A 27936-nucleotide genomic window follows, 5' to 3' on the forward strand; every position below is an offset into this window, starting at 1 on the left:
CGGGAAACCTACACTGTTATTACATTTGCAAAGTGTTTCTGACATCAGAACTTGCTTGTTAGATGTATTTCCTGGTCAGCTCCAGATTTAGAGCTCAGCCGACAGACCAGTGACGGTGCCTCGGGCAGCAGACATGTTTCCCTCCCTTAATTTATCCGAGGTTCGTAAATCACCCTAAGTGCCATATGGTCTGGAACCTGGGCCCGAATGGCTCCACCAGATACAACACAGATGCACCCTCATTTGGGAGAGTGATGAATGCTGGGCAGGAGATGTATATCTCTCACCTCCTCACCTTGTGCACACTATCCCCAAGGGTCACGCAGTCACTGATTTCTCATTTTTTCTGCTGCCATGAAGCTGGAGTGAGAGTAGAAGCTGAACCCCGGGCGGATAGATAGGGATTCGTTGTGGTTGTTCGCAAAAGGGTTTTGAAAGGCGGTTGAGATAATCAATTGTTCGTGTTCCCGTCGTTGTCTCCCTCGGGTGCAGCCCCTCTCTTAAATCCCTGACAGCTCTCCCGGAGATACAAGAACATTTGGAAACGCTTGCTGTCGTTACATACCACTATACCTCCAAAGGAGCCGTTAAAGGGGATCGTACCAGAGAGGAGTGGCTGAAACATTCCAGACACAGAATCTCTCTCCCTCTATCTCTCTTTGTGTTGTCCTCTTACCAAGAAACTGCTCACAAGCCAACATGGAAATTGCGAGATGAAAGTTGTAACAATGCATGCATAATTCATTGAGTGAAAACAGCAACCTGCCCGCCAAACAAAACGCCGAGCGGCAATTTTAGTGGTAAAACAAATACAAAAGTGGCTCATCGGCGGAGTGCGAGGCCCGGCGCTCAGGAGAAACGCTTAGCATGAAGCCGCAGCGCGTCATGTCCGAAGAAACCTCCTCCCACCCCCCCTCGGCTATTTCACAGGCAACCGAGGAAGCGTCTGCATTAACATTCACTCATCCATTTTCTCAGAAGGCGGCTGGCCGGGATTAGAATTCAAGGGAGGCGCTGACGCAGACCTCGCGCTATCGTATTAAAGCAGCTGCGTCTCCGTCTACGTGTCTGAGGAGGATTAAGGGGCTGAAATAACGAATGAATGAACAAACTCGTCTCGATTTCCGCTTCGTCCTTCTCGGGTCACCTCAGAGTATCTCAGAAGATTCGGCTTTGTTGGAGCGATGTTACCGGAAATGATAGGTTTGGATAACATCGAAGAAGAGGGTCTCGATTTTAGGATGCCATAGGAAATGTCAAGATGAATAGCCTTTATCATTCGCGCTGAACTCAGACTCAGGCTGACATTTTATTCGTACAAAACAAACTTCAAACAACTCTCTCCTCATTTGCCCCTTTTTCTCTGAGTCAGCCAGTCGCTGCTTTAAAGAGGAAGAGACTCTCGGCCGCACGCCATCCTGGCGCACCGGGAGTCCCTTTGATTACTTTTTCCTGGGGGAGGCAGCTGGCCAGTGTGTGTCAGCGGGCATTCACCGGTGCAGGCAGCTGGTTGGCAAATCACTATAACACCACCCACATTACCACTCCACCTGTCTGGATGAAGAATCTGGGGCAGTGGGCCGCTACGAAGCAGGATGACTCTAGGAATGTGCATCGAGGGAAAATGGGACCGAGCAGGCTGCGTTTTGCTTACTGTAGGAATATGAATGATCTTTTCGTACGACATTGGCAGATAATCCAACGGCCTAACTATGCAAGGTTATGAATCTGTTAAGGGCCGTACTCCTCGCTGATTAAATCATCAATCAAAGATCTTGAGGTGAGGCGGAGTATCGTCTTGTATAATTGTTAACTCCTGGTGATTTATGAGACAGGAGTCATCGTGAGACAGCAGGGGAAGGTGGGAATGGAGAGTCTTAACTGATCTACAGGGCATAACCTCTTACCTCGTCTCCACCAATCACACCGCAGTCTCAAGGTTGCTATGGACACACGGGTTGATGAATGACCTTGGAGCGATGGGGTTTCACTGTGCCCTTTTCCTCCTCCTGGCAGCCCTTTTAAAAGCATTTATCAGTATTTAGGCAATTGGTTATTAATGCCACCAACCCCCCTCCTATGGGAAAATGGCCATACAGTACATTAGAAATGACCTTCATTGCAGTAATGTAAAGGGAATGCATGATGACCTCCTATGGATGACACCATAGTGGTCTATTTCAGAGATGGCAGCAGGTGAAGCCATACAGTGCATCATTTAATCATTTAAGTGCATGTGGTAATTGCTCATTACTCATTGAAGAAGGTCAGAGTTAATTCCATCTGGGTCTGGCTTTTTGTGTTAAGTTTTATGACTCATGGTATAGCTGCGTATGGTTAATGTGCAACTGACCTTGCACATTATCTACAACTAAACATAGTAAAGTAAATAAATAATAAAGTTTATGTACCAAGTAGTCATAATATAACTTAGTTGTGTTTAATTACTGTGTTAGCTTCTGAGAATTCAGTATGGTAGGGCAGTGAGTAGACCACTATGTGATATATTCCACAACAGATTTGCTTTAAAACTATTTGAATACATGTGATTTGGAAACTAACTTGACAATACCACCATTTTATTCAAATGTAGAAATTAATGTTACTGCAAGAAAGCAATTTTCAAGTTGAGAGGGACAGAAGTTGATGATGGAAAGCAAGCTCATCTCTTCTATTTTTTCTTTGTCTTTCTTTCTTTTTTTTTTCTTTGAAAATGAGATATGGCTTCAACAAACAAAAATGGGAGCAAAACACAATTACACATTTTCTTCTGCTTAGGCCACAGTTTTTTAAATGCAATCCCCCTTTTCTCCTCTCTCTTCGGCCTCATGTGTCATTCTATTGCTATTGACATTTAATATAACTTTTTGTACAGTATTCATTCTGCTATAGCTCTGTTAAATGTATGAGTTCCATACCAGTAATTAACATCCCTGGACTTAATGCTGGTAAATTAGTTCATCACCATCTGTCTATCTATTTCAGAGATGGCAGTGGGTGAAGCCATACAGGACATTATTAATCATCTAAGTGCATGTGGTAATTGCTCATTACTCATTAAAAAAGGTCAGGGTTATTTCATTTAGGTTGAGTTTGTTGTGTTAAGCCTGATGGCTGATGGTATAGCTGTGGAAGGTTAAAGGAAAATTCCACCTCCATATACTCTTTCACTGTTATTTCTCATCAGTCTGTGATGTTCAGTGTATTCCTGGAGTTATTTTGTGATGTGGGAGTTATTTTGTGCTGAAATTAACTTTTTGGTGTTCCCACTTTTCCTCAACCTCTCTCGTCTTCTTCTGTTTCAGTTAGCGATTTCCTACATTTCCCAGAATCCCCTTTGACAACTTTCAGAGAATGTGCCTGGACTTATTGCATTCAGTATGTGGAGGTGGAAAGAGCAATAGAACTGACATTTACTGTTGATGTTTTAGATCGCTGGAACATTTTCTGCTAAACTCCATTGTAGCTCCATTGTAGTGTCCATGAAGAACCCAATACCTCAATGAGAGTCCAAAGCCAGACAAAAACTGACAATAACATGTGAAGAGTGGGTTGGAGAAAGAAAATGCTGATTGAAAAAAAGAAGCACCTGGTGATGAACCATGGAACGAACAAAGAACCTCCTCTCTCTTCAACCTCATTGACCACTCAAATAGAACTTGTTTTTTGTTCATATTCACACTGTTACAGTTATGTTAAATGTATGCGTTCCGTACCAGTAATTTACCTCTCTGGGTAAATTAATCAGTGAGTTGTAATGAAATCTCAAATTGATATGGCATTTCTCTTGATTACACTCAGGACATGGGGGATGAGTTCCTGCATCTAATTTGCACATTTCACACTTTGGCACTTTTGCATCACATAAACTATGCAACTCTTTGTAAAGTATTTTTTCCAGAGATAAAGCTTCTCTATGTGGAAATAATTGCAGAATGCTTGTATAGGTTCAAATTGTAGTTTTTTACGCTTGTTACTGTTGTAGGTACTCTATCTCCTCAGAAGGAGTTCATATTGGTCTCATATTCCTTGACTGGGCAATCATCGACCTAATGGTTTCTGTAAAGTAAACCCAACCAGATGTAGTAAAAAGGGTAAACATTGACCCTTCAGACCATATTACTTTGTTCCATTGCACAAGGATCTATAGGTTTTGTGCTCTTTGCATCAGGTTATGCGTCTTTGAGTGGCAGTTTTTGTGACTGATGCACTATCTGGCCTCCATTAGAACTGTTATTTGCCTCATGTTTTGAAAACTCGTAAAAGTAAAGATTGTCAGACTTCTTTTAAAACTGACACATAATGCTAATTGTCATGGAACTGAATGTGACACGCCTGTGTAGCTGCCTGTAATTGTGATTGTGAGTTACTTCAAAGTCCTTTTTCATGTGGTTTTCATGTGTTTTGGTTATTTTGTCCACTGCTTGTAGGCGTTACCTTCTATAACCAGTGAATTCCAATGGCAATTGCACAGTTTTTCTTGCTGAAGCAGTTCTTTGATGATGTTTTTCTTACATAATCTTGACCGAATGATCAAGCATGAATGTGCACACGCACAAAAATGTTGTGTTTGCACGTATACAAAGATAATGGGTAACACTTTATAATAACCATCATTAATAAATGGTAAATTGATAGTTAATTAAACTTTAGTTAATAGTTATTTTACTGTTAACAAACAATGAAATGATCATTAATAATGTTTACTAATTATTAGTAATGCTATAATTTATGTTATTTTATCATTCGTTTGTGTAATATAAAATCATTTGTTTATAAATTATATATTGTATCATAGCTTTTTACCCTTTTTACCGTCTCTTATCAGCTATGATACAATATATCATTTATAAACAAATGATTTTATATTACACAAACTAATGATAAAATAACATAAATTATAGCATTACTAATAATTAGTAAACATTATTAATGATCATTTCATTGTTTGTTAACAGTAAAATAACTATTAACTAAAGTTTAATTAACTATCAATTTACCATTAATGATGGTTATTATAAAGTGTTACCAGATAATGTCCCCCCAAATGACAGGCATCCTTGGTAAAGATGGCCTAAATATGTTATAGAAAACAAACAAGTAATATCATATTCAGAGGCATAAAATGAGAAAAACATTTATTTTCACTAGGTGACAACCTTTGTTAAAAAAGATATGGTTCACAATATTGTTTACTTTTTCAGTCTTCATGGTTCATTTTCAACTCAAGGCTGCCACCTTGTTTGAAGGACACAGTACAGATAGATGCACACACCACACACAACCACACAGCCTCAAGGCACATACATACACACACACACACACACACACACACGTGTATTCACCCCATGGCATACACTTCACGGACAGACATAGATAAACAGACACACACACACACATCTGATCAAACAAAGTTTGCGTGTGCTATTCACATCCAATGCTGCAATATGTTTAACTTTTCCTGCTCATGTAACCTTTGCTGTGACTTTATTGATCTGCGTCTATTTGTATGCAAGGCACCAGTGGAGGGTCGGACGCCAAACACCTGACTCTAATCCCAATCAGCAGGGTGACATGGCAGGCTGCTGTTGTCATGAACAGTCACCAAGGACTGCAAAGCCAATATACTGTACAATTTGAAACCAACCACACCCCCAGTGGTCACTGGTCCCCTATCTCCTGTTACACAAGTTGTTTGTTAATGAGTTTAGGTTCTATTGCTGCAATAGAACCTAAACTCATTATCATGTACATGTGCTGTTGGAAATATTGATTACAGGTTTAGCACACATGAACAGCCCAGCAAAGTGGTAAACATGACTGGGAAAGTCAGAATTTGCAGAGATGTGACATTTAGGGGAGTATGTTGAGGGACATATGGCAGAGAGAATGGAAGTTGTTTCAACAATTGATCAATTGATTTATTAAATACATTATTTTTTAACTGCAACAGCTATTGAGTTATTTTAAAATCAGTTGCATGGCTGTTGTACATTTTCTCATCTTCAAGCTTCCACTACAGCACAAAGTAGTTCTCTGCTGCTTGTTTCTAAAACCAAACAACCACCACCAAAACACTACTTTTGTTACAGGATACATTTGAAAAAGATTCTTATAATTCTGACCAAAAGCACTCGAATGTGTGACTGACAAGTCCTCTTTATGAGTCCTTAACTCTGAAGTAGGAGCTTATGAGGAGCATGTGAAGGCATCATGATAAACAGTACAGTCAGTAACATTAGCATTTTCATTAACATTTGAAGTGGCTGCATTCATTTTTATGTATTTATATAATACCTATCATACTCCCATGTTTATATGTCTTACAAGAATGTATGATCAGTTCCTTACAAATGTTCAGGGTTCAAAGTTGTGTCTGCTAACTGATATACTGTAGGTATAGTGGTTACATTGCACTGTATTAATTTGAACACTAGATGGCACATAAGGTTAAATAATCACCTACTGTCTGGCAGTCAAATATAATGAATGTGATCATTTCCCATTAGTGTTTTCCCTCAACACTGTCAGACATCAACCCCTTTGATTCCTGACCACTTTTGATGTCTGAAAACCCAACACAACTCCTTATCCTGAAGGCAAGCAGCACTTCAAACACTGAGATTTATTCTGTTTGACAATTCTGTTTGCTTTGAAGTGCTTTCCTTGATCGAATTATTTTAAATCAAGCAGCTTGTTGTGCAGACTTAAAACAAACAGGACAGACCGACACAAAACACACATTCTGGCTTCATTACTGGTATGAAGATGTCATTCAAAAGCCATTTCAGATACTGTATGTCAACCTCGTGTGTCACCTCGACCTCTCTGATGTGTCACCTCAAATCAGAGGGAAGCACTTACACACCCAAATACACATACTGTACATACTGTACAATACACACACACATACACAGAAACACAAAAACACACAGAAACGCTCAGCACAGAAACTGAACTGTGACCACATAAGACCAAACAAAAACTTTCCACATGGCTTGCAAGATCAGTGTAATTGGTTTAAATGTGAAACAAAGGGTTTTCCTATGAGATTACAGAATAGGTTTAAAAACAGCATAATTTTGCTGCGTTCTCAGATGCGATTTCAGTCATATGGCTGACTGTATTGTGACTGCTCCACTTTGTGAGTTGTTAAACTCTTCTAATGAGGCTTATGTAATTTAGAAAAGCCTACTTGGATGGGATCATTTTAGGGCTTTAATGGATCAGTTAGCATGCAAGGATTGAGCTGTTTCAATATCCCCCCATAGTTTTCTGTATTAGTGCCAGGGGCCCTTCCTAATGCAAACACAAGGTCCAGGTCATAATGACATAATGTTGAACTCAAACAGTTTTGTAGAAAGTGTGACACCTAGTTGTACAAAGAGATAGAGCACAAGATTATTTTTTAAACAATAAAAAGCTTTTTTTTCCACGTTGGTGACCCCAAATGGTAGTGAGAGGTAACTGTTTGAATTGTGAGGACTTCAATACCCCGAAATCCTGTAGTGTGACATCAGTAAACTGCACGTTTACCAACCCGGCCGGTCTGTGATGCTTTATACCAAAGAGAAACCAAAGAGAGGAAAAACATCTAACGTTTTTGACTCATGATTTCTCACCACTGACCATACACCAACACCTGCATTTCTGATATGCTAAGATATATATTAACCCCCTCACAGCATTTTGGGTGTTATGAGTCTTGTGGGAATGGGGGCAAAGTTCACATCTGTCCATGACAGCACAGAGAAATGACTATTTGAAGTCCGTCTCAAAGGGCATTTCATATTTAGTGGCAGGGTGCCACCCAGTGGTTCTTCACATGGCCTGTCCAATTACAGGCCAACTGAAGGTGACTAAGCGAATGCATCATAGTGAGTAGGCAGAAACACATTTTGACCCTCTACCACAAACCGATGTGTGTATTGACCACAGGCAAGCTGCAGTGTGACCCATGACAAAGGACCAAATTCTGGGAAGTATGAATTGAAATATGTTTATACAGTACCTTACCATCATTCAGTAAATTACTATATTAGATGCCAAAGTCACTCTGGACACAGATGAGCTGAGCTAGGTAGGGGAGAGTCTTGGCTTTTTTTCCTCTCTTCCTGCGAATCAGAAAGTGGCTTTTCACATTTCGTTTTGCTTGGAGAGCCTCCCAGAAGGAGAATAATTGTGTTTGTAATTTTAGCAGCAAGTCTCCCTGATCTGCTTTGCAGTGCGTCAGAGAGGCCTTAGAGGTTTTGCACATACAGTAGCTGGCCAGGCATCACCAAGTCACCGCCCTCCTCCCCCTCCTCCCGTCTCTTTCAATCTCCATCTCCCCTTCAGCTCTGGCCTAAGTAATCTCAAACCGTAGCACTTGTTTTTCTTGCAAGCCATAACTCATTTTTTACCTCTTGGAGTTCACAATGTGATTTCATAATGGATTACGTGAAAACATGAAGTCAGTTGATTTTTGATGGTACAATTGCACCAGGGAAAAAACGAGAAGCGGTAAAAGCCTTCATGCCTGTATGACGAAGGGAACTGGGAGCTTCAGTTTGAGTAGTTCGTTTTTTTCTGTCCCTATGTTTACCAAAATGGTCTAGTAGAGACTATATGCATCCCAACCACAACAAATGTATAGGGTATATAGAATACAGCATATATATTTAGGAACTGTGTTACTTGCATGTCACCTCATTTGAAGTCGGTCCCTTGGGGCCTTAATTGTCATGGAAACGATTTAAGTAATCCAAATCCACCCAAAAAACACTGTCTTTTGTCATATTTTCTGATAATATTTAGTTTAGAAAGCACATTTTCCAAAGCATTTGAAAGAGCATTAGGACAACATGGGCAAATTACAAAACCAGTTTTAATGGCCTCGTGTTCCTCGGTGCTAATTCGAAGCTCGGCCGGCTGTGTCACGGCCGCCTCTTGTCATGCAGGGCCCCGGCAGTCGGCCCTGAATAGAGTGACCGAGGGCATGTGACATATTTGGTGACCATTTCTGACTGAGCGCTAATGATCGACTGGCACGCAAGCAGGTCGTTAGCCAGCCGGACGAATTAGCAGGTTGCATGCAAAGCACTTGGGATCGGGCCAAGCCACAGAATAGTTGGGTCATTTTCATTCTTCCTCTCTCCCTCCGCGGCGGTGCTGTTGGAGGGAGGCGAAAGTGCAGATAATCTCATTAGTAAAACATAACTTTTGGGAGGGCTTTGGTCTAAACCTCCACCGGACATTTATACAGTGGCTCAGATTCACCCTGTGTACCTGTGCAGACCCACGGCATGTCTGAGAAATTCTCTAAGTTCTGATCATATCGTCCTCACAGTCTTTACTCTCTGCACAGTGTGAAGCAGTCAGGTTTCATCTTCACGTTTCAGCGGCCAGTTGAACCACCCAGCTTGTGCTTTGAGTGGTTCGCTCTTGAGCTGAGCTTTGACCTGACCCCGGTTTGAAGGATGGAGGTTGGATGACCCTGGAGGTGCCATGATCTGCTTAGGATCCTCTAACTTGTGGGGTTAAACCACAACAATGTTGATCTGTATTGTCATCAATATGCTTTAATCCCTCAGACTCCTCCAGTCAGTACTGAGGATAGTTTCTCCATGTGTGCGAGGGCAATTTCTGCAAATATTCGAGTGACCGACTTGGACACTGAATGGCTTGCTGTGGTGGTGGTGAGGCAATTAACGAGAAATATAGAGATTTTAACACAAAATAACACGCTTTATATAATATCCAGTCTACGCTCTGCAAAGTCTAACTGACACCACAATTCATCCGTCTCTCTAAGCTTAGGAAATCCCAGTCCCAGGACTGCTGAGGAGATATTCAGCCCTAATTGTATTTGACATTCATAAGTGTGGAATGTTCTAGTCAAGTGCTGAGACAAATCTGGGTGGTCTGGAGATTGGCTAGGTGCAAGGGAACAACCAAGGAAAAATCCTCTTAATAAAGTTAAAGCTATGATTGTTAAAGCGCTGGGTATTTGCTGAATGAGGCCGCCTGTAGGTTGCTAATGATCGAGTTAGATGGGCTTGTGACTCCGACCAGCAGACAGACAGTGTCTCCTATCACACAGCAGAGGGTGCTGCTCACCCCTCTGCCATCCTGATTGAACAGTAGCCATTGTGAATATTTGTGGATTTTCCATTTTTGTAACAATTACCCTCAACACTTATAAATTCAGGATTGGGTGACACTTAATTTGAATGGTCCAATGTTGATACGCAACTATCAGGTGACAAAAAGTATGTGCTCAACAAAGTGTTACTTACCTATTTTGGTGCATCTCTACAGACTATGTAACCCTAATCTTAACTCTGATCCCATTTTTATATCTAACATTAACCCCATCCCTAACATTAACCCTAGCCCAGACTACTTTTCACACAATTTTGAGTATCACTTGAAACTCAGTAGACCTTTTAGTGACGCATTATAATCACTTGATAGGAAGTTGAGTAACATTGGACTATCCAAATACAGTGTGATCCAGGGTGGTGTCGGATGAGTTGTTACCGGTGAAATTTTTTAGTCAGTTTGGATAAAACTAGTCAAATCCATAAAAACCTGCATATCCTTTATTGCTCGGCAGGTGTTAGGCAGAGTGAATACATCCACAAAAACAGTGCATGTATTAAGAGTATCCCAAATGGACATTTATCATGTTTCGACCCCATGGGCCTTCTTCAGGTCTATGCAACAAGGATGTGGAATGAACAGAATGGAACAGAGTGGAATGAAGTTGAACAATTGATGGATATTTACTACATTTTTCTGCATTGTGTTCTGTCTGTATGAATCAGCATCCTGATTGTTCCTTGTTCTAGCTATTATGCCATTTATGTACCTTTGGTGAAGCTGAGAAACCTTGGGATCAATAAAACACTCCAACAAGTAGTGGCAGCTCTGTTAGTATGTTAGTATTAGCAGTACTTCTACTATTACCACTACTCCTGTGTGTGTGGGCTCTTTATCTGATTAACTCTCAATAAGCCGTCAGCCCGCACCCTCGGGACTCATGGAATATTTTCAGAGTTCGGACAGGAGAGCAGAATGCCTCAACTTCACCTTGGAGGGCACGAGCACTTAGGTTCTCAGAGGTCGCTCCCTTTGACATCGGTGATCTATCTTTGGCTCAGGATATATCTCCCAAAACGCCATGTTCCTCCACTGACAGCCACTGACAGCTCAAAACTAACTTTTGCATCTGGGAAACTTCACCACTGGTATTTTCCCTGCTGCCAGAAAGCCTTGTGACCTGTGATCTTTGGGAAAGGTTAGTTATGTAAGCGTTGATATGTGGCATTAATGTTGTTTTTATGCAACAATGTAGACTAAGTCATGCCATTAGCAGCAAAGATAAACTATATTGCTGGGATAGTGAGCTTAAAAAATAATATTGCATACAGCCTGTGCTTGTAATTCAGTGCTATCATGCAACTTGCCTATAGAGGGCTCACTTGATTTGTTGTTTCTCTTTTGTCAACTTCAGTACACAGTTGATGAACTTGACTGAATGGGCCTATAGGGAACATATTTGAAAATAGATTTACAGGAAAACATTTGGAGAAGACATGACATTCTTTTTTGGGTTATTGAATCATCCTTTGAGATGTCTGCATGCCGATTGCGTCCTATTGTACTGTTCAATGTCCGGCCAATATTGAAGCTCTTGGTAGTCATTTCATGTTGATCCTGATGCATGGACCGGGAGTCTGTCCAAGACATTCCCCATGCTGACTGGAGTCGTGAAGTGAGCCAGGACTCCTCAGTCCTCATGGTGATTGACAATCCAGTGAGAGCGGCTGAAGTGTAAGCTGTTATATTGCTCTGCTCCCTGCGGTGTCAAATGGAAATGAGATGCATTTCACAGACACAGCTTGGCGTGTTTTTCAGGTGGAGGCACAATGCAACTCTTGAGAAGAGGTCAGAGGTCGCAACACCGTGAGAACGTCATCAACATTGATTCATAACTCTTCCTCTTTTTTTTTTTATAAAATTGGAAGTTTTGAAATCGTCGCGTTTTCCTCTATATCTCTCCCATGCTGTGTGTTGTTCCACTTTACTACCCGGTCGTAATTCAAGCGCGCAAACCTGAAGTGTAAAAGCTCCTCCAAACAAAACGTAAAATGAATGGCCACCAGCTGCCGTTTCTTCATGGGGTCGTAGGAAAGGAACCTGCTGGAAATTTCCTGCAGATGTGATCGCATGACCGGCCGGTGACAACTTATAAAAGGAGACTCTGGGGCACCCAGTGAGCCCCCCTGGAGACAGAGGGATCAAGCTTGAGGGGGGGGATAGGGAGAAACAGAGTGGGGTCTTACCTTAAAAGGCAGAATCCTGAAGGCTGTTGGCCATAACGACAGGAATGTAGTCCTCTGACCTGAACACTGTGTGCTTTCACTGATTCCACTTTCCTTGGTTGTATACTTGCACGCAGGTACAGAGATAACAGTCGTGTTGTATTATTCAGAGGTGGATTTGATGAAGTGAGATATGATAATTAAATGGCTGGCATCAGTAAAAGGGGGCTTCCACTCCAAAACTCACACATGTATCTTATTCCTCTAGCTCTCTCTCAAAGAAAGGAGACAGTCAGGAATTCAACATGTCATCAAGAGGCACAACCACAAGCTACTCCATTGAAAATGAACAGGAGACTGACTTTTTGGACTCTGTGCCTGCAGCCAAAATGATTTTCAGTTGGTATGCTATTTCAGAACTGATAGCACTAACAAAACCTCCCTGGGGCTGTAAAAGCATTCAAATAATGTTTATTAGGGTGTAAAAGCCCCAAAACAGTCAAGTGAAAAACAAAAAAACAATGAGTTGACAATGAGTCAGTTTCCCATTCATTGTCAGTGGAGCAGCTGCAGGGTGCAACTGTTGATATTACAAATAAGCATGCTGGTCTTTTGATTTCTGCAGCTCAAAGAGAGTTGATCCTGTTCACACATATGGATTGAATTTTGCTTTTTCAAAGTGATTTGTGCAGAAAAACCAGATAATATAAACAATGGATAAATTGCATGGGTGGTTAAAAAAAAACAGGCAATATGATATAAAATGAATTACAAATTATTCCTCATATATGCAGCCTGTGAAATACATATTCTTTCCTCATCTGCCACCCCCGGGGCAGCTGGGTAAACTGGCGACTGCCTTACCACGGGATCCCGAGAGGTGACTGGGTACAATCATCCGGGTCAGGGTGACAGAAGTGTTGTTGAGCTGCAAGAGGAAAAGAGGGCAAGTGATGTCACCCACATCTATAAAGGGAGATACCCCACTAAGCCCACTACCCTTCCCTTCTGCGTGGCATTGAAGGAATTCTCAGGGGGTTGTCTGGAGGAAATGCAGCAAAGAGCAAATGTATAAATACCTCCTATGTGTGGATATAGGCTGTTGGGCAGAAGAAGAGCACCCTAATGGGTAGTTGCTGCCCTGGACGAGGGGCATGCCATTTGAAATGAGACAAAATATAGCCAAGGACGATCTTAGAAAGACTCACATGGTCCCAGCCTTTGGTTTCGTTCCCTTGCTCTGCCTTAGAAGGCCAGCTCAGACACGGCACCCAGCGAGCGCATACATTACTTTCCCAGCTAACCGGCTTCGGTCACAGTCCCATTCTCCGTGGGCTGAAATAAATATGAATAAAATATGAATAATTCATGGATTGTTTGCAGTGTGGGAGTTGTTGTAAATTAAGCCGATTAAAATGGCAAGCGCACTCTTTGTGCTCAGCTCCATGTCTCGAGGAAGCCTTCCAGTATTCATCATTAAGCTGACAGGGGGAGAGTGCATGTCACTAACTGCAGTTTGAACTCAACAAAGTGACATGCAGGCTACAGTTTGTGAAGTCAAGGTCATATTCTTTGTAGGAAAAATGTCTACCATGTGCAGTGTAGTACTGTCTGACACTGGTGTTTGACTTGCAGAACATTATAGTCACCAATGTGGGGTAAATTAGTAGGAAAACATGTGGGCTGATGATAGATAGCTGTTGACAAAGTTTTGAAATCATTAAAGTAAATCATATTGATTACTTTTGATTTATTTCTTTATTTAGTTGTGGTTCATTTTTGAAGAGGACCTTAAATGATTTTAGTATTGGCCTATCCATTGGTCAAACAAATATCTCCTGCACCAAATGTGACAGTTGGTATTTCCAGGAGCTGGTGATAAGGTCAGCAGAGCAAAACAAGCTCGATTCAAACCTTGTTTCCTCCAGCCTGTAGGATCAAAAAGCAATACTTACAGCAATTTACTTTAGATGAACAAAGTTGCTTCCAAGCATATACTGTATGCCCCTAATTCAGTTAACCACTGACACTGAGTTCCCCTGATGGTTCTCTGGTATACTGATGTTAGATCTTATGCCTCTCTCTATCATTTGGTATAGAGCATCACAGAGTGGCCTGAACAGAGCGCTCTCTCTCTCTGCTGTTAATGACACAGTTTGCGTTTCACTCTTAACTTTCGATGTGTCACTTCCTGTGGGCAGAGAGATGTCCATATCCAACACCAGAATTTAATTTGGACATTTGGACTGATAAGACAGGTGTATTTCTATGTAAAAATGTTGCCCAGTGCTGCATTAAAGCTACTGTGAAAATCTCAAATATTTTTTTCTGTTTTTGCATTTCACTTTTCAAGGTCATTTTGTAAAATTTGATAATGCTAGTCTGAAAAAGCCTGAACACCAGTGGTTGCAGCAGATTCCTGGAGCAGCTAATTTTGGGTGCAGACGCTTCATAAACGTTGTTCATACTGTATGCATATTACAAAGTAAAAATGTTCCACCAACATGAATATTGATTGAAGGATAAGTTAAGCAATTTTGGGCCTATGTATAATTTGTCTATTACATATCTGTAGTGCTTGTAGTGCCCACAGAGAATATTGACTCCTTAGTCAGCTGTGGGCTGCAGTGAGTTCAGTTGCTAGCATCTTGCTGCTAACAATGAGTTCAAGCAGCGTTTGTCAAAATATCTCCATAAAAGCCAGCCTGTGGAAACAATATGGCGACCAACCAATGTATTTCTATCTACAGCCCTGAAAACAGCAACACTGCACCATTTCTACCCAGTGGACAGTCTACTGTTTACAATCTAACCAGACCGTCCGCAAAACCAGATCACGCCGCCAGTAACGCACTTCCACCCCACAGCAGTCTGTGCTGCGGCAGAGAAAAATAGTTCTGCGATTTTGCTGATTAGTGAAAGTGTGTGTAATGGTGGAATTGTGTCATGTTTATTTTCAACTCCTCTATGGCCTGGTTAGGGTATAAGCCTACAAATGGCTTTTTTGGAGATATTTTGACAAACCCCATGTGGATTCATTGTTAGCAGCAGGAGGCCTAGCAGCCGGAGCTCGCTGTTTCAACTGACAGCTGACTCAGGAGTCAATATATCATAGGCAATATATTATATGAAATATTCTCCAAGTACTACAGGTATGCAAGAGACAAAATATTTATAGGTCCAAAATTGCTGAATTGCTGATCCTTTAACAGCACTTTTGAAAATCTTTATTATTCACTGCAAATGTATCCAGATTAAACACTTTTGTGAATAGCACTATGCCCAAAAGCCCAAGCACTATAGAAATTAGAATTACTTTGTTGCTGTAATACCTAATGACCTAATCGGACATTACAGTTGCTGTCCAGAGCAAGAAGCCACATATCTAAGATGCACGTGAAACAGTTAAGACTTAGAGGTAAATCAAATGTATATTTAAGTGTAGCTCTTGTTTTGGTCTACATAGTGCAGCACCACGATTAAAAGGCGTCTGGGTTTTGTCGTGGAGGCGTCCCGCTGCCTCCGAGGTGACACTATTGTAACGTTTTAACTCCTGTCCTCTCACTCCCCCTCCCCTCTGCCTGCACGTGCTGCTGATACAAACCCCCGCTCACTATGGTTACTGTCAGCCAAACAACAGTCAACAGCACTGTAAACCCAGTGCCAGACCCAACTGCATGTGACCCGGCTCGTATCTGCACTGCATCAACCCCCTTTCTCTTTCTCCCGCTCGCTTTAATTCACCCCTGAGAATAAGCTCCCACTACGCTCCCCGGTTGTTGTCTTTTGAAAGGGAGCTACGGCCCCGCGCTGCTAAATCAGCAGATCTGGGGAACACTTGATTCCAGCGTTCATGCTCAGCATCCCAAAGTAAATGTTCCCAAGAACCTCCCGTTACTTCGACCCCGATTATCTCAGCCGTGGCACTCGGTGTTGGAGCACGCACGGAATGCTTTTCTGCAATGAATGCAATCTCTCTCTCCAATGCGAGCGATAATAATGTTTAATAAGAATATTTCTGAGACAAAGCCAGCTCATACCTCAGATATTTCCCCCTGGCTGGATGGAAACTGCTGTAACTGTGTTTGGGGCTCATGTTGGGCAGTAGGGCAGGACAAGAGGAGCTTTATCCTGCTCCTCGTGTCTCTGCTGTCTCCATCTAGGGCCAGCGAGTGGGGAAACGTCTTATTAAAGTTTCCCTCTCGCCCGCCTGACACAGCTCAAGTCCTGCTACGTGGGGCTCCTTCACTAACACCTCTGTGTGAAAGACAGTGTGCGCATTATTCGCCTCTCTTGCAGAGGTTGGGGTGGAAAATTTTGCTGGGTCTGACTTGTGCTTTCTTTGGCACCGGCGGCCTGTGGGCCAAAGCTTATTCATCTGTGAACTGACAGCTTCACCTTAGCCCAGGAAACGGAGGAGCTGGATTCCCCCGGATCACCAGTCTGCTGGAAGGACTTTCACGACATGTTCTTAAATGATTTACCGGTACTAGGCAAATGCTTTGAAAAAACGTTGTGAGCCTTTTTGCCTCTATTTCAGTAATATTTATATGCATGATACAAAATGGCCCATCACAAGCTGTGTTAAATGTCTTCAATCACCAAAAAAACCCAAAACATTTGCAGATAGAAGGGATTTTCTACCCTTCCAACTTATGTTTCCTGGTTGAAATATAGTAGAATAATCCAGAACAGGCTAATGGGTAAACATGCATTTACAGTTATGCCCCTCCTTTTTCCCATGGATGTGTGTCACTGCTCTACTAAACCGCAGCATCAAAGTCAAAGAGGCAGAAATAAGTAATTAGGCTTTTTCTGTTTTTTGTCGAGTAAGCGGCTGGTCGGGAAATTACAAGGCACCAGGTAGCGGCAACACCCGTGTCACCTCCCTCTCTGGAGGGCACTTTACTCTGGAGCAGCGTTGCTAATGTGGCAATCATTCCCCTATTCTCAGCAACTGGCACTCGTGTGCGTTTGGCTCTGCCAACAAAACGGCATTAAAACATAATTGAAAAGATTGAGATAAAAAGAAAGACTGATTTCCCAAGTGAAATTATTTTATGAGAAACTCACACAAACACAGGCATGAAGCTGTGACTTGTAGATAGTGAAACAAGTGGAATATTGTTCTGTTGTGAGTCTGTGGGTGTTTGTCACACAATGTGATGCCTGACTGTTGCTGTGCAGCCTCTTTGTGGTTCATTTTGAGAAGCTAAGGCAGTTGGATTCAAGGTTTCTTCAGGTCAGACTTCCACCTTGGCACTGGCCATGTTGTAATAAAAAACAGTCCAACAGGACTGTTTCTACCTTCCATCTCTGGTATTTTCTGTTCTGCCCTGAGGGTCCGGGAGAAGACTAAACCAGCAACAAGAGAAGACAGTCTGGGACTGCCAGTAGCCTACAGCCGGCTGAAGTTGGTGCAATTCAAAATGGATATCCAAAGATTTGTTATCTAGGCTTAGTGAACAAAAGTTATGGAAATGTCAACCTTGCATCGCTTACATAACACAAAGTTCTACAACTATCGAGGCACAAAGCCAACTGGTCCCTTGGACAAACAAAAACACCCCCCCTTCCACTTTAACATTTCATGTAGAGCGCTGAACTCAAAGTAAGAGAACATGAAGGCAGTGTTCAGAATTTAACATATGTCGGGTATTTGTATTGGATTTCATAAAACACTGTGGTATTTCCTGGTATTTTTCGAGTCAGAGAGCTTTGGCATCTCCACAGCAATACTTCTAATATGTTACACAACACACTTCGCGGCTGTGGTCGCAGCTTCTTTTGTAAACAGAAGGGAGTTTGCTAGGGGTCCACGCCTGTCAAATGAGGGCTGTCATCAAGTCAATGATGTACTATTGCAGGTATAAGCATAGTAATTACCTTGACAGCAGCGGTTTCCATTACTCATGCTTGGGGGTTAGATGCTTCAGCTATGCAAATGCAAACTCTACGCACTAATGCGGGGGATTTTCCGACGGCCGGGGCACGTTGCCACGACATGGCTTTTCTTGCGTGGGGAAATGCTCATGCTGCCTCGAACATCTGGTTTTACGACGGCCTGAGACGCCTCGGCTGGGCCGGTCGCGGTTGTTTACGCACATTCTGAGGTCTTTGAGGGATTCGGAGAGGTTTGCCGCAGCGGCCTGCTCCGTGACAGAAACGGAATCAAAACCCCCCAACTAATTATTTGCATGCGAAATTAGCTCGGCGACACAAACGCGGGCCGCTTTGGATGTTTGTGTGTAGAGGGAGCGTCGGGAGGTCATCTCGTTTTTTTATCTAGTTGAGAATGACGTGGCGGCACGTGGACGCTGGGGGATGCCTTGGCCCTTATCTCGGATTTGTACGGTGTTCAAGAGGAACAGCACAGGCTTCCATAGGGTCTTGTTATGACTCACAGTGTAGACATACTGTATGTCTACACTGAAGAGATAGAGGATAGGGGCAGAGTTACAAAGGGGTGGTAGGGTTCAAGAGGCGGCAAGCGTGGGTATTCACCGCTGTCTTGCTCTTTCAGACTGTTGCTTTAACGCTGCTGGGTCAACATGATCTTTATTGTACCTAGACATACGGAGAGGGCCCATCCATCGCTCAGCACTGAGCAAAGTTTGCCTGTGGGTTGTAAGCGCTGTGTTTTACAGCCCCGTCTCTCTATACATCCCGGGTGATGGATATTGCGTGGCTAAGACCGAGAACCCGCCCCTCTTCACTGGAAACAGCTGATTTATGTCTGGTCCTGGACACTTGTGCTCCGCGGCTGGAATGCGGGGAATGTTAAAGACCCCTCCTCTGCTTGTCCCGTCCGCACGCAAACAAATGGAGCAGGCGCCTGGTCGGGGCAGATGAAGGCCCACCGGTGCTCCCACTGCAGGGCAGGCGGGCAGAATGCGAGGAATGTCAGAGGCGAGAAAATAAATCCATTCTATCCTTCCCTCTGCCGATCTGTAGCTCTTTCTTTCCTGGATAAGACATCTTTTGCCTCGTCTTTTCCCTCTCCTACTATTTCAGTTTTGGTCTGACTCTTTCAGTTTTGATCTGACTCTTGGTCTGATTTTCTCTCCCTCTCTCTCTCTCTCTCTCTCCCTCTCCCCCATTTGCTTTATCTTTTGGAATAAACACTCAAATCCTGTACACACATTCCTCGCAAGAAATTGGGCAAAAATAGGACAAAATGTATTTATTTGTGTTACAATATTAAAAACACAAATATGCATAGTACTCTGTTCTTTGAAATAGTCATGTGGCAAACGAATTATGTGACAAACAAAACAGTGCTTTGTTAAAACACATTAAAAAGTCACACAAACTGCATTATTTTCATGGAGAAACAGATCAAGACTGTGTAAAAAAAAGCAAAAAGCAACCTCAACACTTGTAAAGTATCTCTCATATATACTGCAGAAGTCAGGATAAGAACACAAATCTATCGTGTATTATTTTTACAGTAATTTAATCAATAAATCAAAGGCACAATGGCTGTGTTTTAGCTGTAATTCAATAGCGCATGCATCATAAACATGCTGGTAGCGTGACAGACAAAAAAAAAAGAAGAAGAAGAAGAATCAACACTCCATAGAAGCTAGAATAGTTATTTGTTTTGACAATAAAAACATAAGCAGCTCTGTCTATTTTAGCTCATTTTCATCACAATGATATATCCAGACACCATTTTGATTGCTTTTTGAGTCTCTGTCCTCATGGCTATAGTTCAGTAATTCCCTTTCTCCTCTTGGGGCCTCAGCACTGCTCAAGGCCTGCTCTTCACCATGGGCTTGTCCATGATGTTGAGCACATCATCCAGGATGGATGGGCCCAGATCGAGTTCAAGGGACAGGAGTGACCCCGTGATCTGGGTGAGGGAATCCCGCGACGAACTCTTCTCCTTGGAAAACTCAAACTCAAAATCACAGATGCGGCCCTCTTCCACCCCACTGTCCCTGTCCACCCAGTCTCCGTTGCATTTGGACAGCTCCTTCTTATAGCTCAGGGCAATGTCATTGTTAAAGTATCCATAACCGTTGCAGTTGCCGTTGCCGTTGAGACTCCCACTGCCATTGCAGATTCCGTTACTCTTGAAGCTCCCTTTGCCATCGAGGCTGTCGAAGCTGTCGCTGCTTGTGTTGCTGTTCAGGCTTCCGTTGGCTTTGTAGATGCTGTTGCTGTGGCCATTGATGTAATAAGGTGATGGCTTTTCAGACCTGCTTTCACCCTTGTTTATCTTGTTAGCTTTGGCGACTGTCTTAGACATCGGCTTCTCTGGTTTTTCCAGCACATCCAGAAGGACATCGGGCTTTGATTGGATATCAGAGGGAGGCAAGGGCTCGCCGCTGAAGACGTCCATGGAGCGCAGCAGAGCGTCCATCTGCAGGATCTCTACCTCCTCTGCCCTGTCAGGTTTCATGGGAGCTGTAGGCCCCACGATGTCGTCCAGGGGTTCCGGGGGCAGCGGGAACACAGTGGAAGAGATCAGGGGCAGGGTGAGCGCCTGGCAGCCGCCGATGGTCGGGAGGGAGATGGCGTTCTTGAGAACCGGAGACGGGGTCTCGGCAAAGGAGGCGTCGGAGGTGCTGTTCGCTCTCAGGAACTCGCTTTGGATGCCGAACTGCGGGTGGACCACCTCTCCCTTCCCCGGAAGGAGCTCATACTTTCCCTGGAGGAAGGACATGTCTCCGAAGGCATCTCGCTCCCCGCCCCTCCCGATGTGGATGGTGTGGCGAAAGTCCCCGAGTGGCGGACTGATCATGTCCGGGGACAATATATCCCTCAGGCGACATTTCTTTCCCTTCTTGCTATTGGTGGGTTTCAGGTAGATGGGTGCCTTAGCTGGCATGGCTGTAACTGTGGAAGAGATCTCAGATACGTAGGATAGGACAGTGGAGAATGTTCTGTAAGTTCTGAACGTTACAGTGTCCCTGGGGAGACGCTCGAGTTACATTCTCAGGAATACAGCGGTCATGTGCAACTCCAGGAATAACTTCAGTCGTTGTGTCATTGATCAGGAGATGGGATTCCAAGTATTACTGGTGATGCCTGGGGTTGTGGAAAGGTCAGATGGCCACTTCTCTGAAACGAGAGAGAAATACAGAGTGATCAGATTTACAGTCGGCAGTCTTAGCTCCAAACAATATGACAGCACTCAAACTTGACATCTTATATATCTCACTTTGCTGCTGGGGTACGTTGCACGCGAAGATGTTGCATTATGCATTCCATTCAGTATTTATAAAACAAACCCAGCACTGACAGATTTACTGACGCTTCCTTCCCCTACTGATGTACAACTGCTGTCACCGCCGCCATCCAGATGAAGAAATCTGGTTACTGACACAAGTCCCAGAAATAAGCTCTGGATCCCGCACAAAAACATCCTCATCATCCACTCGCATCTGGAGAGCATAGGAGCCAGAGGAGAGGAGAGGAGAGGAGAGGAGGACGAGGCCTGGTCTAAGGCTGCTGCCGCTGCTCTACTCACATTCACATTTCCGCACATGAGCCTCCTTTGGCCTCCCCGCTCTGGATGTGCTAATGTGGAACAGCTGGGCCGCAGATTGGGAGAGGAGAAGCAAAGGGGACTTTAGTGGGATCAGAGCGGGGCAGCCAGTTTTAGGAGCAGGCTACTGCGCAGACACGCACAGAGATAGCAAGAGATGCATGTGGAGAATGAGGGGAGGAAGGGGGTTTAAGGGGTTTAGAGATAGAGCGAGGGATTAGATGGGTGGATTGTAAGAAAGGAGGTGATGCAGATGGTGATTTGATTTGGATTTGATATACCAGCGAGCTTGCACAGTATATCAGGATGGGTAAACGTTATTAAGGAGTACTGGATTCGATAAAAAGGTGCCTGCATGGAGTGCTGCCTTCTCCAGGCTATTCTGTTACAAACCCAACAGAAAATGTCATCGTGTTGGCAAGCAGCTCTGTGCAGGACGAGCTCAGTAAAAAAAAGAGGAGAGAATTGGTTTGACCGTTTGAAATGACATAGCAACCGAGGAGAAAGGGGAAAAAATACACTGTAGAGGAAGGGAGTCTACAATGAGTGTGTGTGTGTGTGAAGTGGGGGGGGGGGGGGGGGGGGGGGGAGAGAGAGGAGAGCACCAGAGAGGAGAGAGAGCTTGCCCATTTATAGACATATTTACTTATGAGAGGTCTGTCAGCGGTGACCGTCCGACGGAGCGCACCGCCGCACAAAAAGTGCCTGGGCGGTCAAGTCCACCCCGAGAAAAAAGTTTGACTTAGAAAACATCCACATTCCTGCTGCAACCGACCCCATAGAGACACGCTGCGGCAGCCTTATCAGAGACACTTTAAGTAGGCTATGTTTATTCAGCGGACACATTAGTGAGGAGGGAGAGAGAGACGGTCGCTCTGTATTTGAGTCCCAACAGCAGCCTGGTTTGACTACAGTATGGAGACATCAGGCAAAGATGGCGTTGACATACATTTTCTCCATTTCTCCAGTGAAACTACCTGTTTTTATCACATGAGAGCAATGCTTCTATTCAGCGTGGCAGTACCAATATGTCTCCAGACCTCGACATACTGTGCAGCATATGAAGTAGTAGAGAAAATGTTCTCACTTAAGGGGGATGCCATTACAACCCAAATAAACCTGTCACTCAGCAAGCACTATGGGACTATATATAGACATGACAAACACTGCGGAGGGATGCGGAACATGTGCGAGTGTGTTGCCGCTCTCCAAGGGTCCTTGTGTGTTTGAGTGGCCGGTGGCGAGCGCGGGGTGTGTTTGTACGAGGCGCTTGACAGCACCCGCGAGAGACGGGGGTCGGTGTTGAATGCACGCCATGTGTGCGGAGGAGAGTGTGTGTTTGTTTGCTAATAGTGACAGAGAGAGAGAGAGAGAGAAAGGAAGGGAAGCAGGGTGGAGGCGGGGGTGGGGGGGGGGGGGGGGGGGGGGGGGGGGAGATGAGAAGCACCGCTGCAGTGTTTGATGAGGAGGGAGGAGGTGGAGGAGTCCGGGGTGTAAAGCAAGATCCCTCACTTGTTTAGCTCGGGCTTTTCTCCCTTTCGGCCTTTTTTCTTCCTTCCTTCCCCTTTCTTGTGGGTTTTTTTTTTTTTTTCCAGCCTCTTTCCCTTTCTCCATCGCTCAATCCTTTCTGACCTTGACAGCCGATGCACGCTGCAGCGGGGGAAATCGGAAGTTAAACAAACGCGCCGCCGAGCCTGCCGATCCGAAAAGCTGCTTCCTGTGAGTGTGTGTTGCATCTACAGTACATAGCTGTGTTATCCGCTGTATTGCTAATCCCAAGAAAAGAAGGTCACCGCTTCACCTCTGGCTCAAACACTTCCTATCAAACGCACTTATTGATTATTGGTCTGCCCAGACGTGAAATTAGACCACACTGCCTCACCTGTGAGAATTGTGCAGACCCTGTAAAACACAAAGCTCATGCATTATGGTAGCTGATAATCTCATTGTGAAATCAATAATATAGATGGAATGTATAGGAACTCCTCTACCGGCAGAGCAACCCAACTCTTCCAGCGCTCACGGGGAGACATCTGCTGTGCATCCGAGCCAAGGTCAACAGTTGTGGCCCGTGAGAAGTCAGCTGGTATGGTGAAAGCCTGACCTTCACGTCAGCCTTCCTGCTGGTGCTTCAGTTTGGCTTATATGGCAAACATGACTGGAATGCCAGAGGCCACCAGCAGCGCATGAGGAAAACAATATCCTCATCTCAGGCTTTTATGTCTTGGCTGCCAGTGTTTCACTATACATCCAATATGGGAGTTTGTTGAGGAATTGAGTGATTGAGTATTGATTGAAATAGTGCGTAGAGAATCTCTAAAATCACAGCAGTATTAGAGTATGATAGAGTTAAGGTTGTGGCAGCAGCCCAAGACGAAATTAATCAATTACAGCAGCCCAGGATAGCCCAGGATAAAACTTTACGGCCTGTTGACCCAATGAATCCATTTTGGTCTCCGCAGGGTGTTAGCAGCTAAGCAGGTGTATTCTGGTCTAGCTCACAGCCAAGGCCAAGGATTTGCGGCCTCCTTTTTGGAACGGGCCCAAAAGAAGCTGCGCGGCACATGTTCGCCAGCTTCCGAGCCAGCCGGCGACGCCACTGCAGAATGCGGTCGCGGGTTTCGTTTACACCTCCGGGGGGGGGGAAGGAGAAAGGAGGGATGCGGCGGCGCCTCGGCCGCTGCGGGACGGAGCCAGTGTGTCATTGGGTCAGCGGCGGCTATCTGTGCAGGCGCGGCGAGGTCTGGAGCGGCTCCAGCCTCTCCGGCGAGGCTGGAGGGGGAATGCGGTGCGTGCTTCGGGGGGTTATTAGTGAGGGGGGGGGGGGGGGGTAGGGGTGCTGAAACTGTAAGTGTAAAGACAGACAGATATGAGCTGATGGGAGGTGGTAGAATATCTGGCAATTAAAGTCGCTGCTCGTGATTTGCCCGTCTATTTTCGGACACCTCTTGTTTTAATCGAGTCACGTGCGAAATATGTGGGTCAGCATATTCTTAGAACTGGTGTCACCCTGCTGTAGTCTAAACAAGCGCTACAGTTTGATGATGCTCTGCAGTTCGGCGTCACCGTACACAGAATTGCACCGCAGCCAGCGAGGAGGGACACACGGAGACAGCTGTTCAAATTATGACCTGTATATGACTTTCCCATTCTTGAAAATAGAAGCCGTAAATATCCGTCCCGTGATGGGATTACTGTGCTGAGTGAGAAAATAACACGCTACTCTGCAGCTCTGTAGTGGTTGTGTGCAGGGTAACAACAGCATGTAGGAGACTAACTTCTTAACAATGTTCCTCCTACTGCGTGGTATAGTATAATCAGTGGAAGTACAGAGTTTTTTTAATAGTGTTCTAACACATAACCCTGGCCTTGACTTCTGTCATGTCTATAAATAGCAGAAAGACCCTCTCTTTGGGCTGTTATAAAAAGAAAATGCACATACCACAGAGGGTAATGGTAGCCTTACAGAATAGGCTGAGCTGTTTGTTACATAAAAAAAAAAAACCCTCAATTATAGGCAAAGGCCTTCCTCTGGGGGCCCGGTGGCTGTGCTGGGACTATGCTGAATAGCAGGGTGGAGTATTTGTTCTGTCTCTCTTTCTCGCTCCCCTGTGCCACCCGCAAGCATGGGCAGCGCTCGCCAGAGTTATCCTTGGCAGGGGCGAGCAGGAAACCATATCAAAGCGCACGAAACATGAAGGGAATGTCAACACGAACGCACACCGGCAAAGTGATGAGCACGGTCCTTTCTCTCCCTCCTCCCCCCCCCGGTTTACCCCTGAAAACTCCCTTCCCAAATCTGCTCCCTCAAGAGATTACGGCAAAGCCAGCTCCGCGTTTCGGAGGAACATGCCTTAAGCGTGTAGCCGGACTAAAAACGTCCCTCTAGGAAAGCGGTGAAGGGGATCGTGTTGCTCCCTCTTCACAGTGCAGCCCTTGAGTTGCATGTATGAGAGCATTTGCTGGACAAACGCTTCACTTACTGTACCATGCTTGCTCTCACACATCTTGTGCTAACCTGCTCTCCTCCAGACATTCACCACAAGCCCAACGCTGTAAGTCACAAACCCTGCCACTTACAAGCCAGCAGGTAAACTGCAGCAACATCGCTCCACACGACCGTACCGATATCTGCTCCCGCTCTCACTCACCTCAGATATTCCAGAGATCTTGATCCTTCCCAGGTACTGGCGGGGTTCTGCTGAGCACTGCAGCCCCCGCGCCGATGTGTGAGCGTCCCGCGGCTTGTTGACACTGCCCTGCCTTCTGTCTGTCTCTGCCTCGGGCTGCTGGGACGTCTGCCGGACAGCTGTTTTGGAATTCCTCTCAGGCTCCTATTCCCCCTCTGAAGCAGTCAGTCTCCTCCTACCCCTCCCTCCCCTCCCTCTCTCTCTCTCTCTCTCTCTCTCTCTCTCTCCTCTGTCTCTCTCTTTCCCTTCTCACTCTCTCTCTCTCTGTGTCTCTCGCCCTCTCCAGCAGCACCTGTGCTTGTCTGTCTATATATATATATATGTTTTTAGCAGCAGTTCTGTGGTGTTGGAGGATCCTTCCTGTCCCCCTCACTGCAGCTTGTGCTGATGTCTTCCGGACGGACAGCTGACCTGTCAGCGGCGCTGTGTGCAGAAGGCGGACGCCATGCCCGTTGCCTCATGGGATGTCTGGCTATCTCTCTCTCCCTCTGCAAAACAGTGGTTTTCTGATATGTGTGTGCATGTGGGAGTGTGGGTGTGTGTGGGTGGGTGTGCGCTCTTTTCGTCCCCCCCCTCTCTCTCTCTCTCACTCGCCTGCCTCTCCGCCTCTCTCCGCCTGGCTTTGAGACTGCCTACATCTGATAAGAGCTATTCTGTAAATTCAGCCGGCAGCCGGCAGACACTTGACTGGCTGTATTCTGGCTGTCTGGCTTCTCTCTCTCTCCCTCTCTCTCTCTCTCCTTCTCGAGCCTCCCCTCTCTATCCTTATCTGTCCAATGCACACCACTCACTCTCCCATTATTTCCCCAAACTATAACTCCTATTCTCTGCAAAACCACATTGTCTCATATTAAATACTATCTATCTCTGGCACGTGCCTTCGTTTTTGAAAGAGACAGCAGACAGTATGTGAGGCTATATGGTTTGAATGGACTAATTACTGCAGAGCACTGCGGCACTGCAGTGCATCAGAGGACATTTATAAATTGGCTAATAGACAGCGCATGGGTTGCTGCGAGCCGAAATAGACTTCCTCAGTGGGAATCATTGTGTTTCTATTATCTTTTCATACGCATGGAGAGGGGAACAGTGGACGGTGTAGAGGCTCTAACCCGATGCCCTCGAGTCAAGGACACAGGTCTCTGCGTTTTCGATTTTTTTTTTAGCAGCTCTCCATGCTCTGTTCTATTCTCGTCCAAAAAAAGAAAAAAAAAAAAGAAAAAAAAAATCCCATCACCTTGGAAACCGGTGCTGCTCAGAGGTGATGTCACGCTCCGTATTAAAGAGATCGGGGAGGGGAAAGCGAAGGAGAGGTGTGTGTTTCTGCATGTCCATTGTGAGAGAGAGAGAGAGAGAGAGAGAGAGGAGATACATGGCGGGGGGAAGGGTGCTTGTGTCTCAATCAGAGAGTGTGTGTGTGTGTGTGTGCTTCTGTTTGCGGTGAGGAAGAGGGGTGAATGCATGTCCTCACAAGCCTTACTCATACTTCAGCAGTAATCCTGTCTTGTCCAACATATGAGGAAGCACATCCTTCAGCAAACACCGCAAATTCCCACTCCTCCTCCTCTGGCAAATTTTGACCTGGATCGCTCATTCTCCTTAAATCCAGCTTTCTCCCTACAGTTATATTTCATGCAATAGATGTGCCAATGTAATAACTAGCCCCATGTAAGTCTTACACTCACATGTAATGTATAGTGTTGGGCTGTGTCTGTGTGTGGACAGCTTACAGTCGCTGAGACACCCTCTATTTAAGTTGCACAGCCATCATTTGGCACCAGTTAAACAGCACTTGTGAATGAGGGCCTTTCAGCATGGTGTTGCAGTGTCGCCGGGGGGGGGGGTGATGTCATCGCGGCGTCCATGTGGCCGGCACATGATCTGTAAGTAGAACACACACCGCTGTCTTCTCATTTAGGAAGGCCTGTTAAAACCTTGGAAA

At 44.8% G+C, this 27936-nt stretch overlaps 1 protein-coding gene across 1 annotated transcript; it reads right to left on the minus strand.

Moving 5' to 3' along the window:
• Positions 1 to 19530: 19530 nt before the first annotated feature.
• On the minus strand, positions 19531 to 26295 carry LOC139661049 (cdc42 effector protein 3-like). Its single transcript, XM_071539370.1, has 2 exons — positions 25956 to 26295; positions 19531 to 21377 (listed from the first exon to the last, which is right to left on the minus strand). The coding sequence occupies exon 2, from the start codon at positions 21142 to 21144 to the stop codon at positions 20062 to 20064; it is 1083 nt and encodes a 360-aa protein (XP_071395471.1). The 5' UTR covers positions 21145 to 21377; positions 25956 to 26295; the 3' UTR covers positions 19531 to 20061.
• Positions 26296 to 27936: the final 1641 nt, after the last annotated feature.

This window comes from Centroberyx affinis, unplaced genomic scaffold (genome assembly GCF_046629955.1).
Source record: "Centroberyx affinis isolate AG114_WGS23_722 - 3 ecotype Tasmania unplaced genomic scaffold, CSIRO-AGI_Caff_v1 ptg003442l_1, whole genome shotgun sequence".
In the NCBI taxonomy this organism is placed as follows: domain Eukaryota; kingdom Metazoa; phylum Chordata; class Actinopteri; order Beryciformes; family Berycidae; genus Centroberyx; species Centroberyx affinis.

Bases quoted from the DNA above. Each gene is read 5' to 3' on its own strand.
- LOC139661049 (XM_071539370.1), bottom strand. From the start codon at position 21,144: ATGCCAGCTAAGGCACCCATCTACCTGAAACCCACCAATAGCAAGAAG.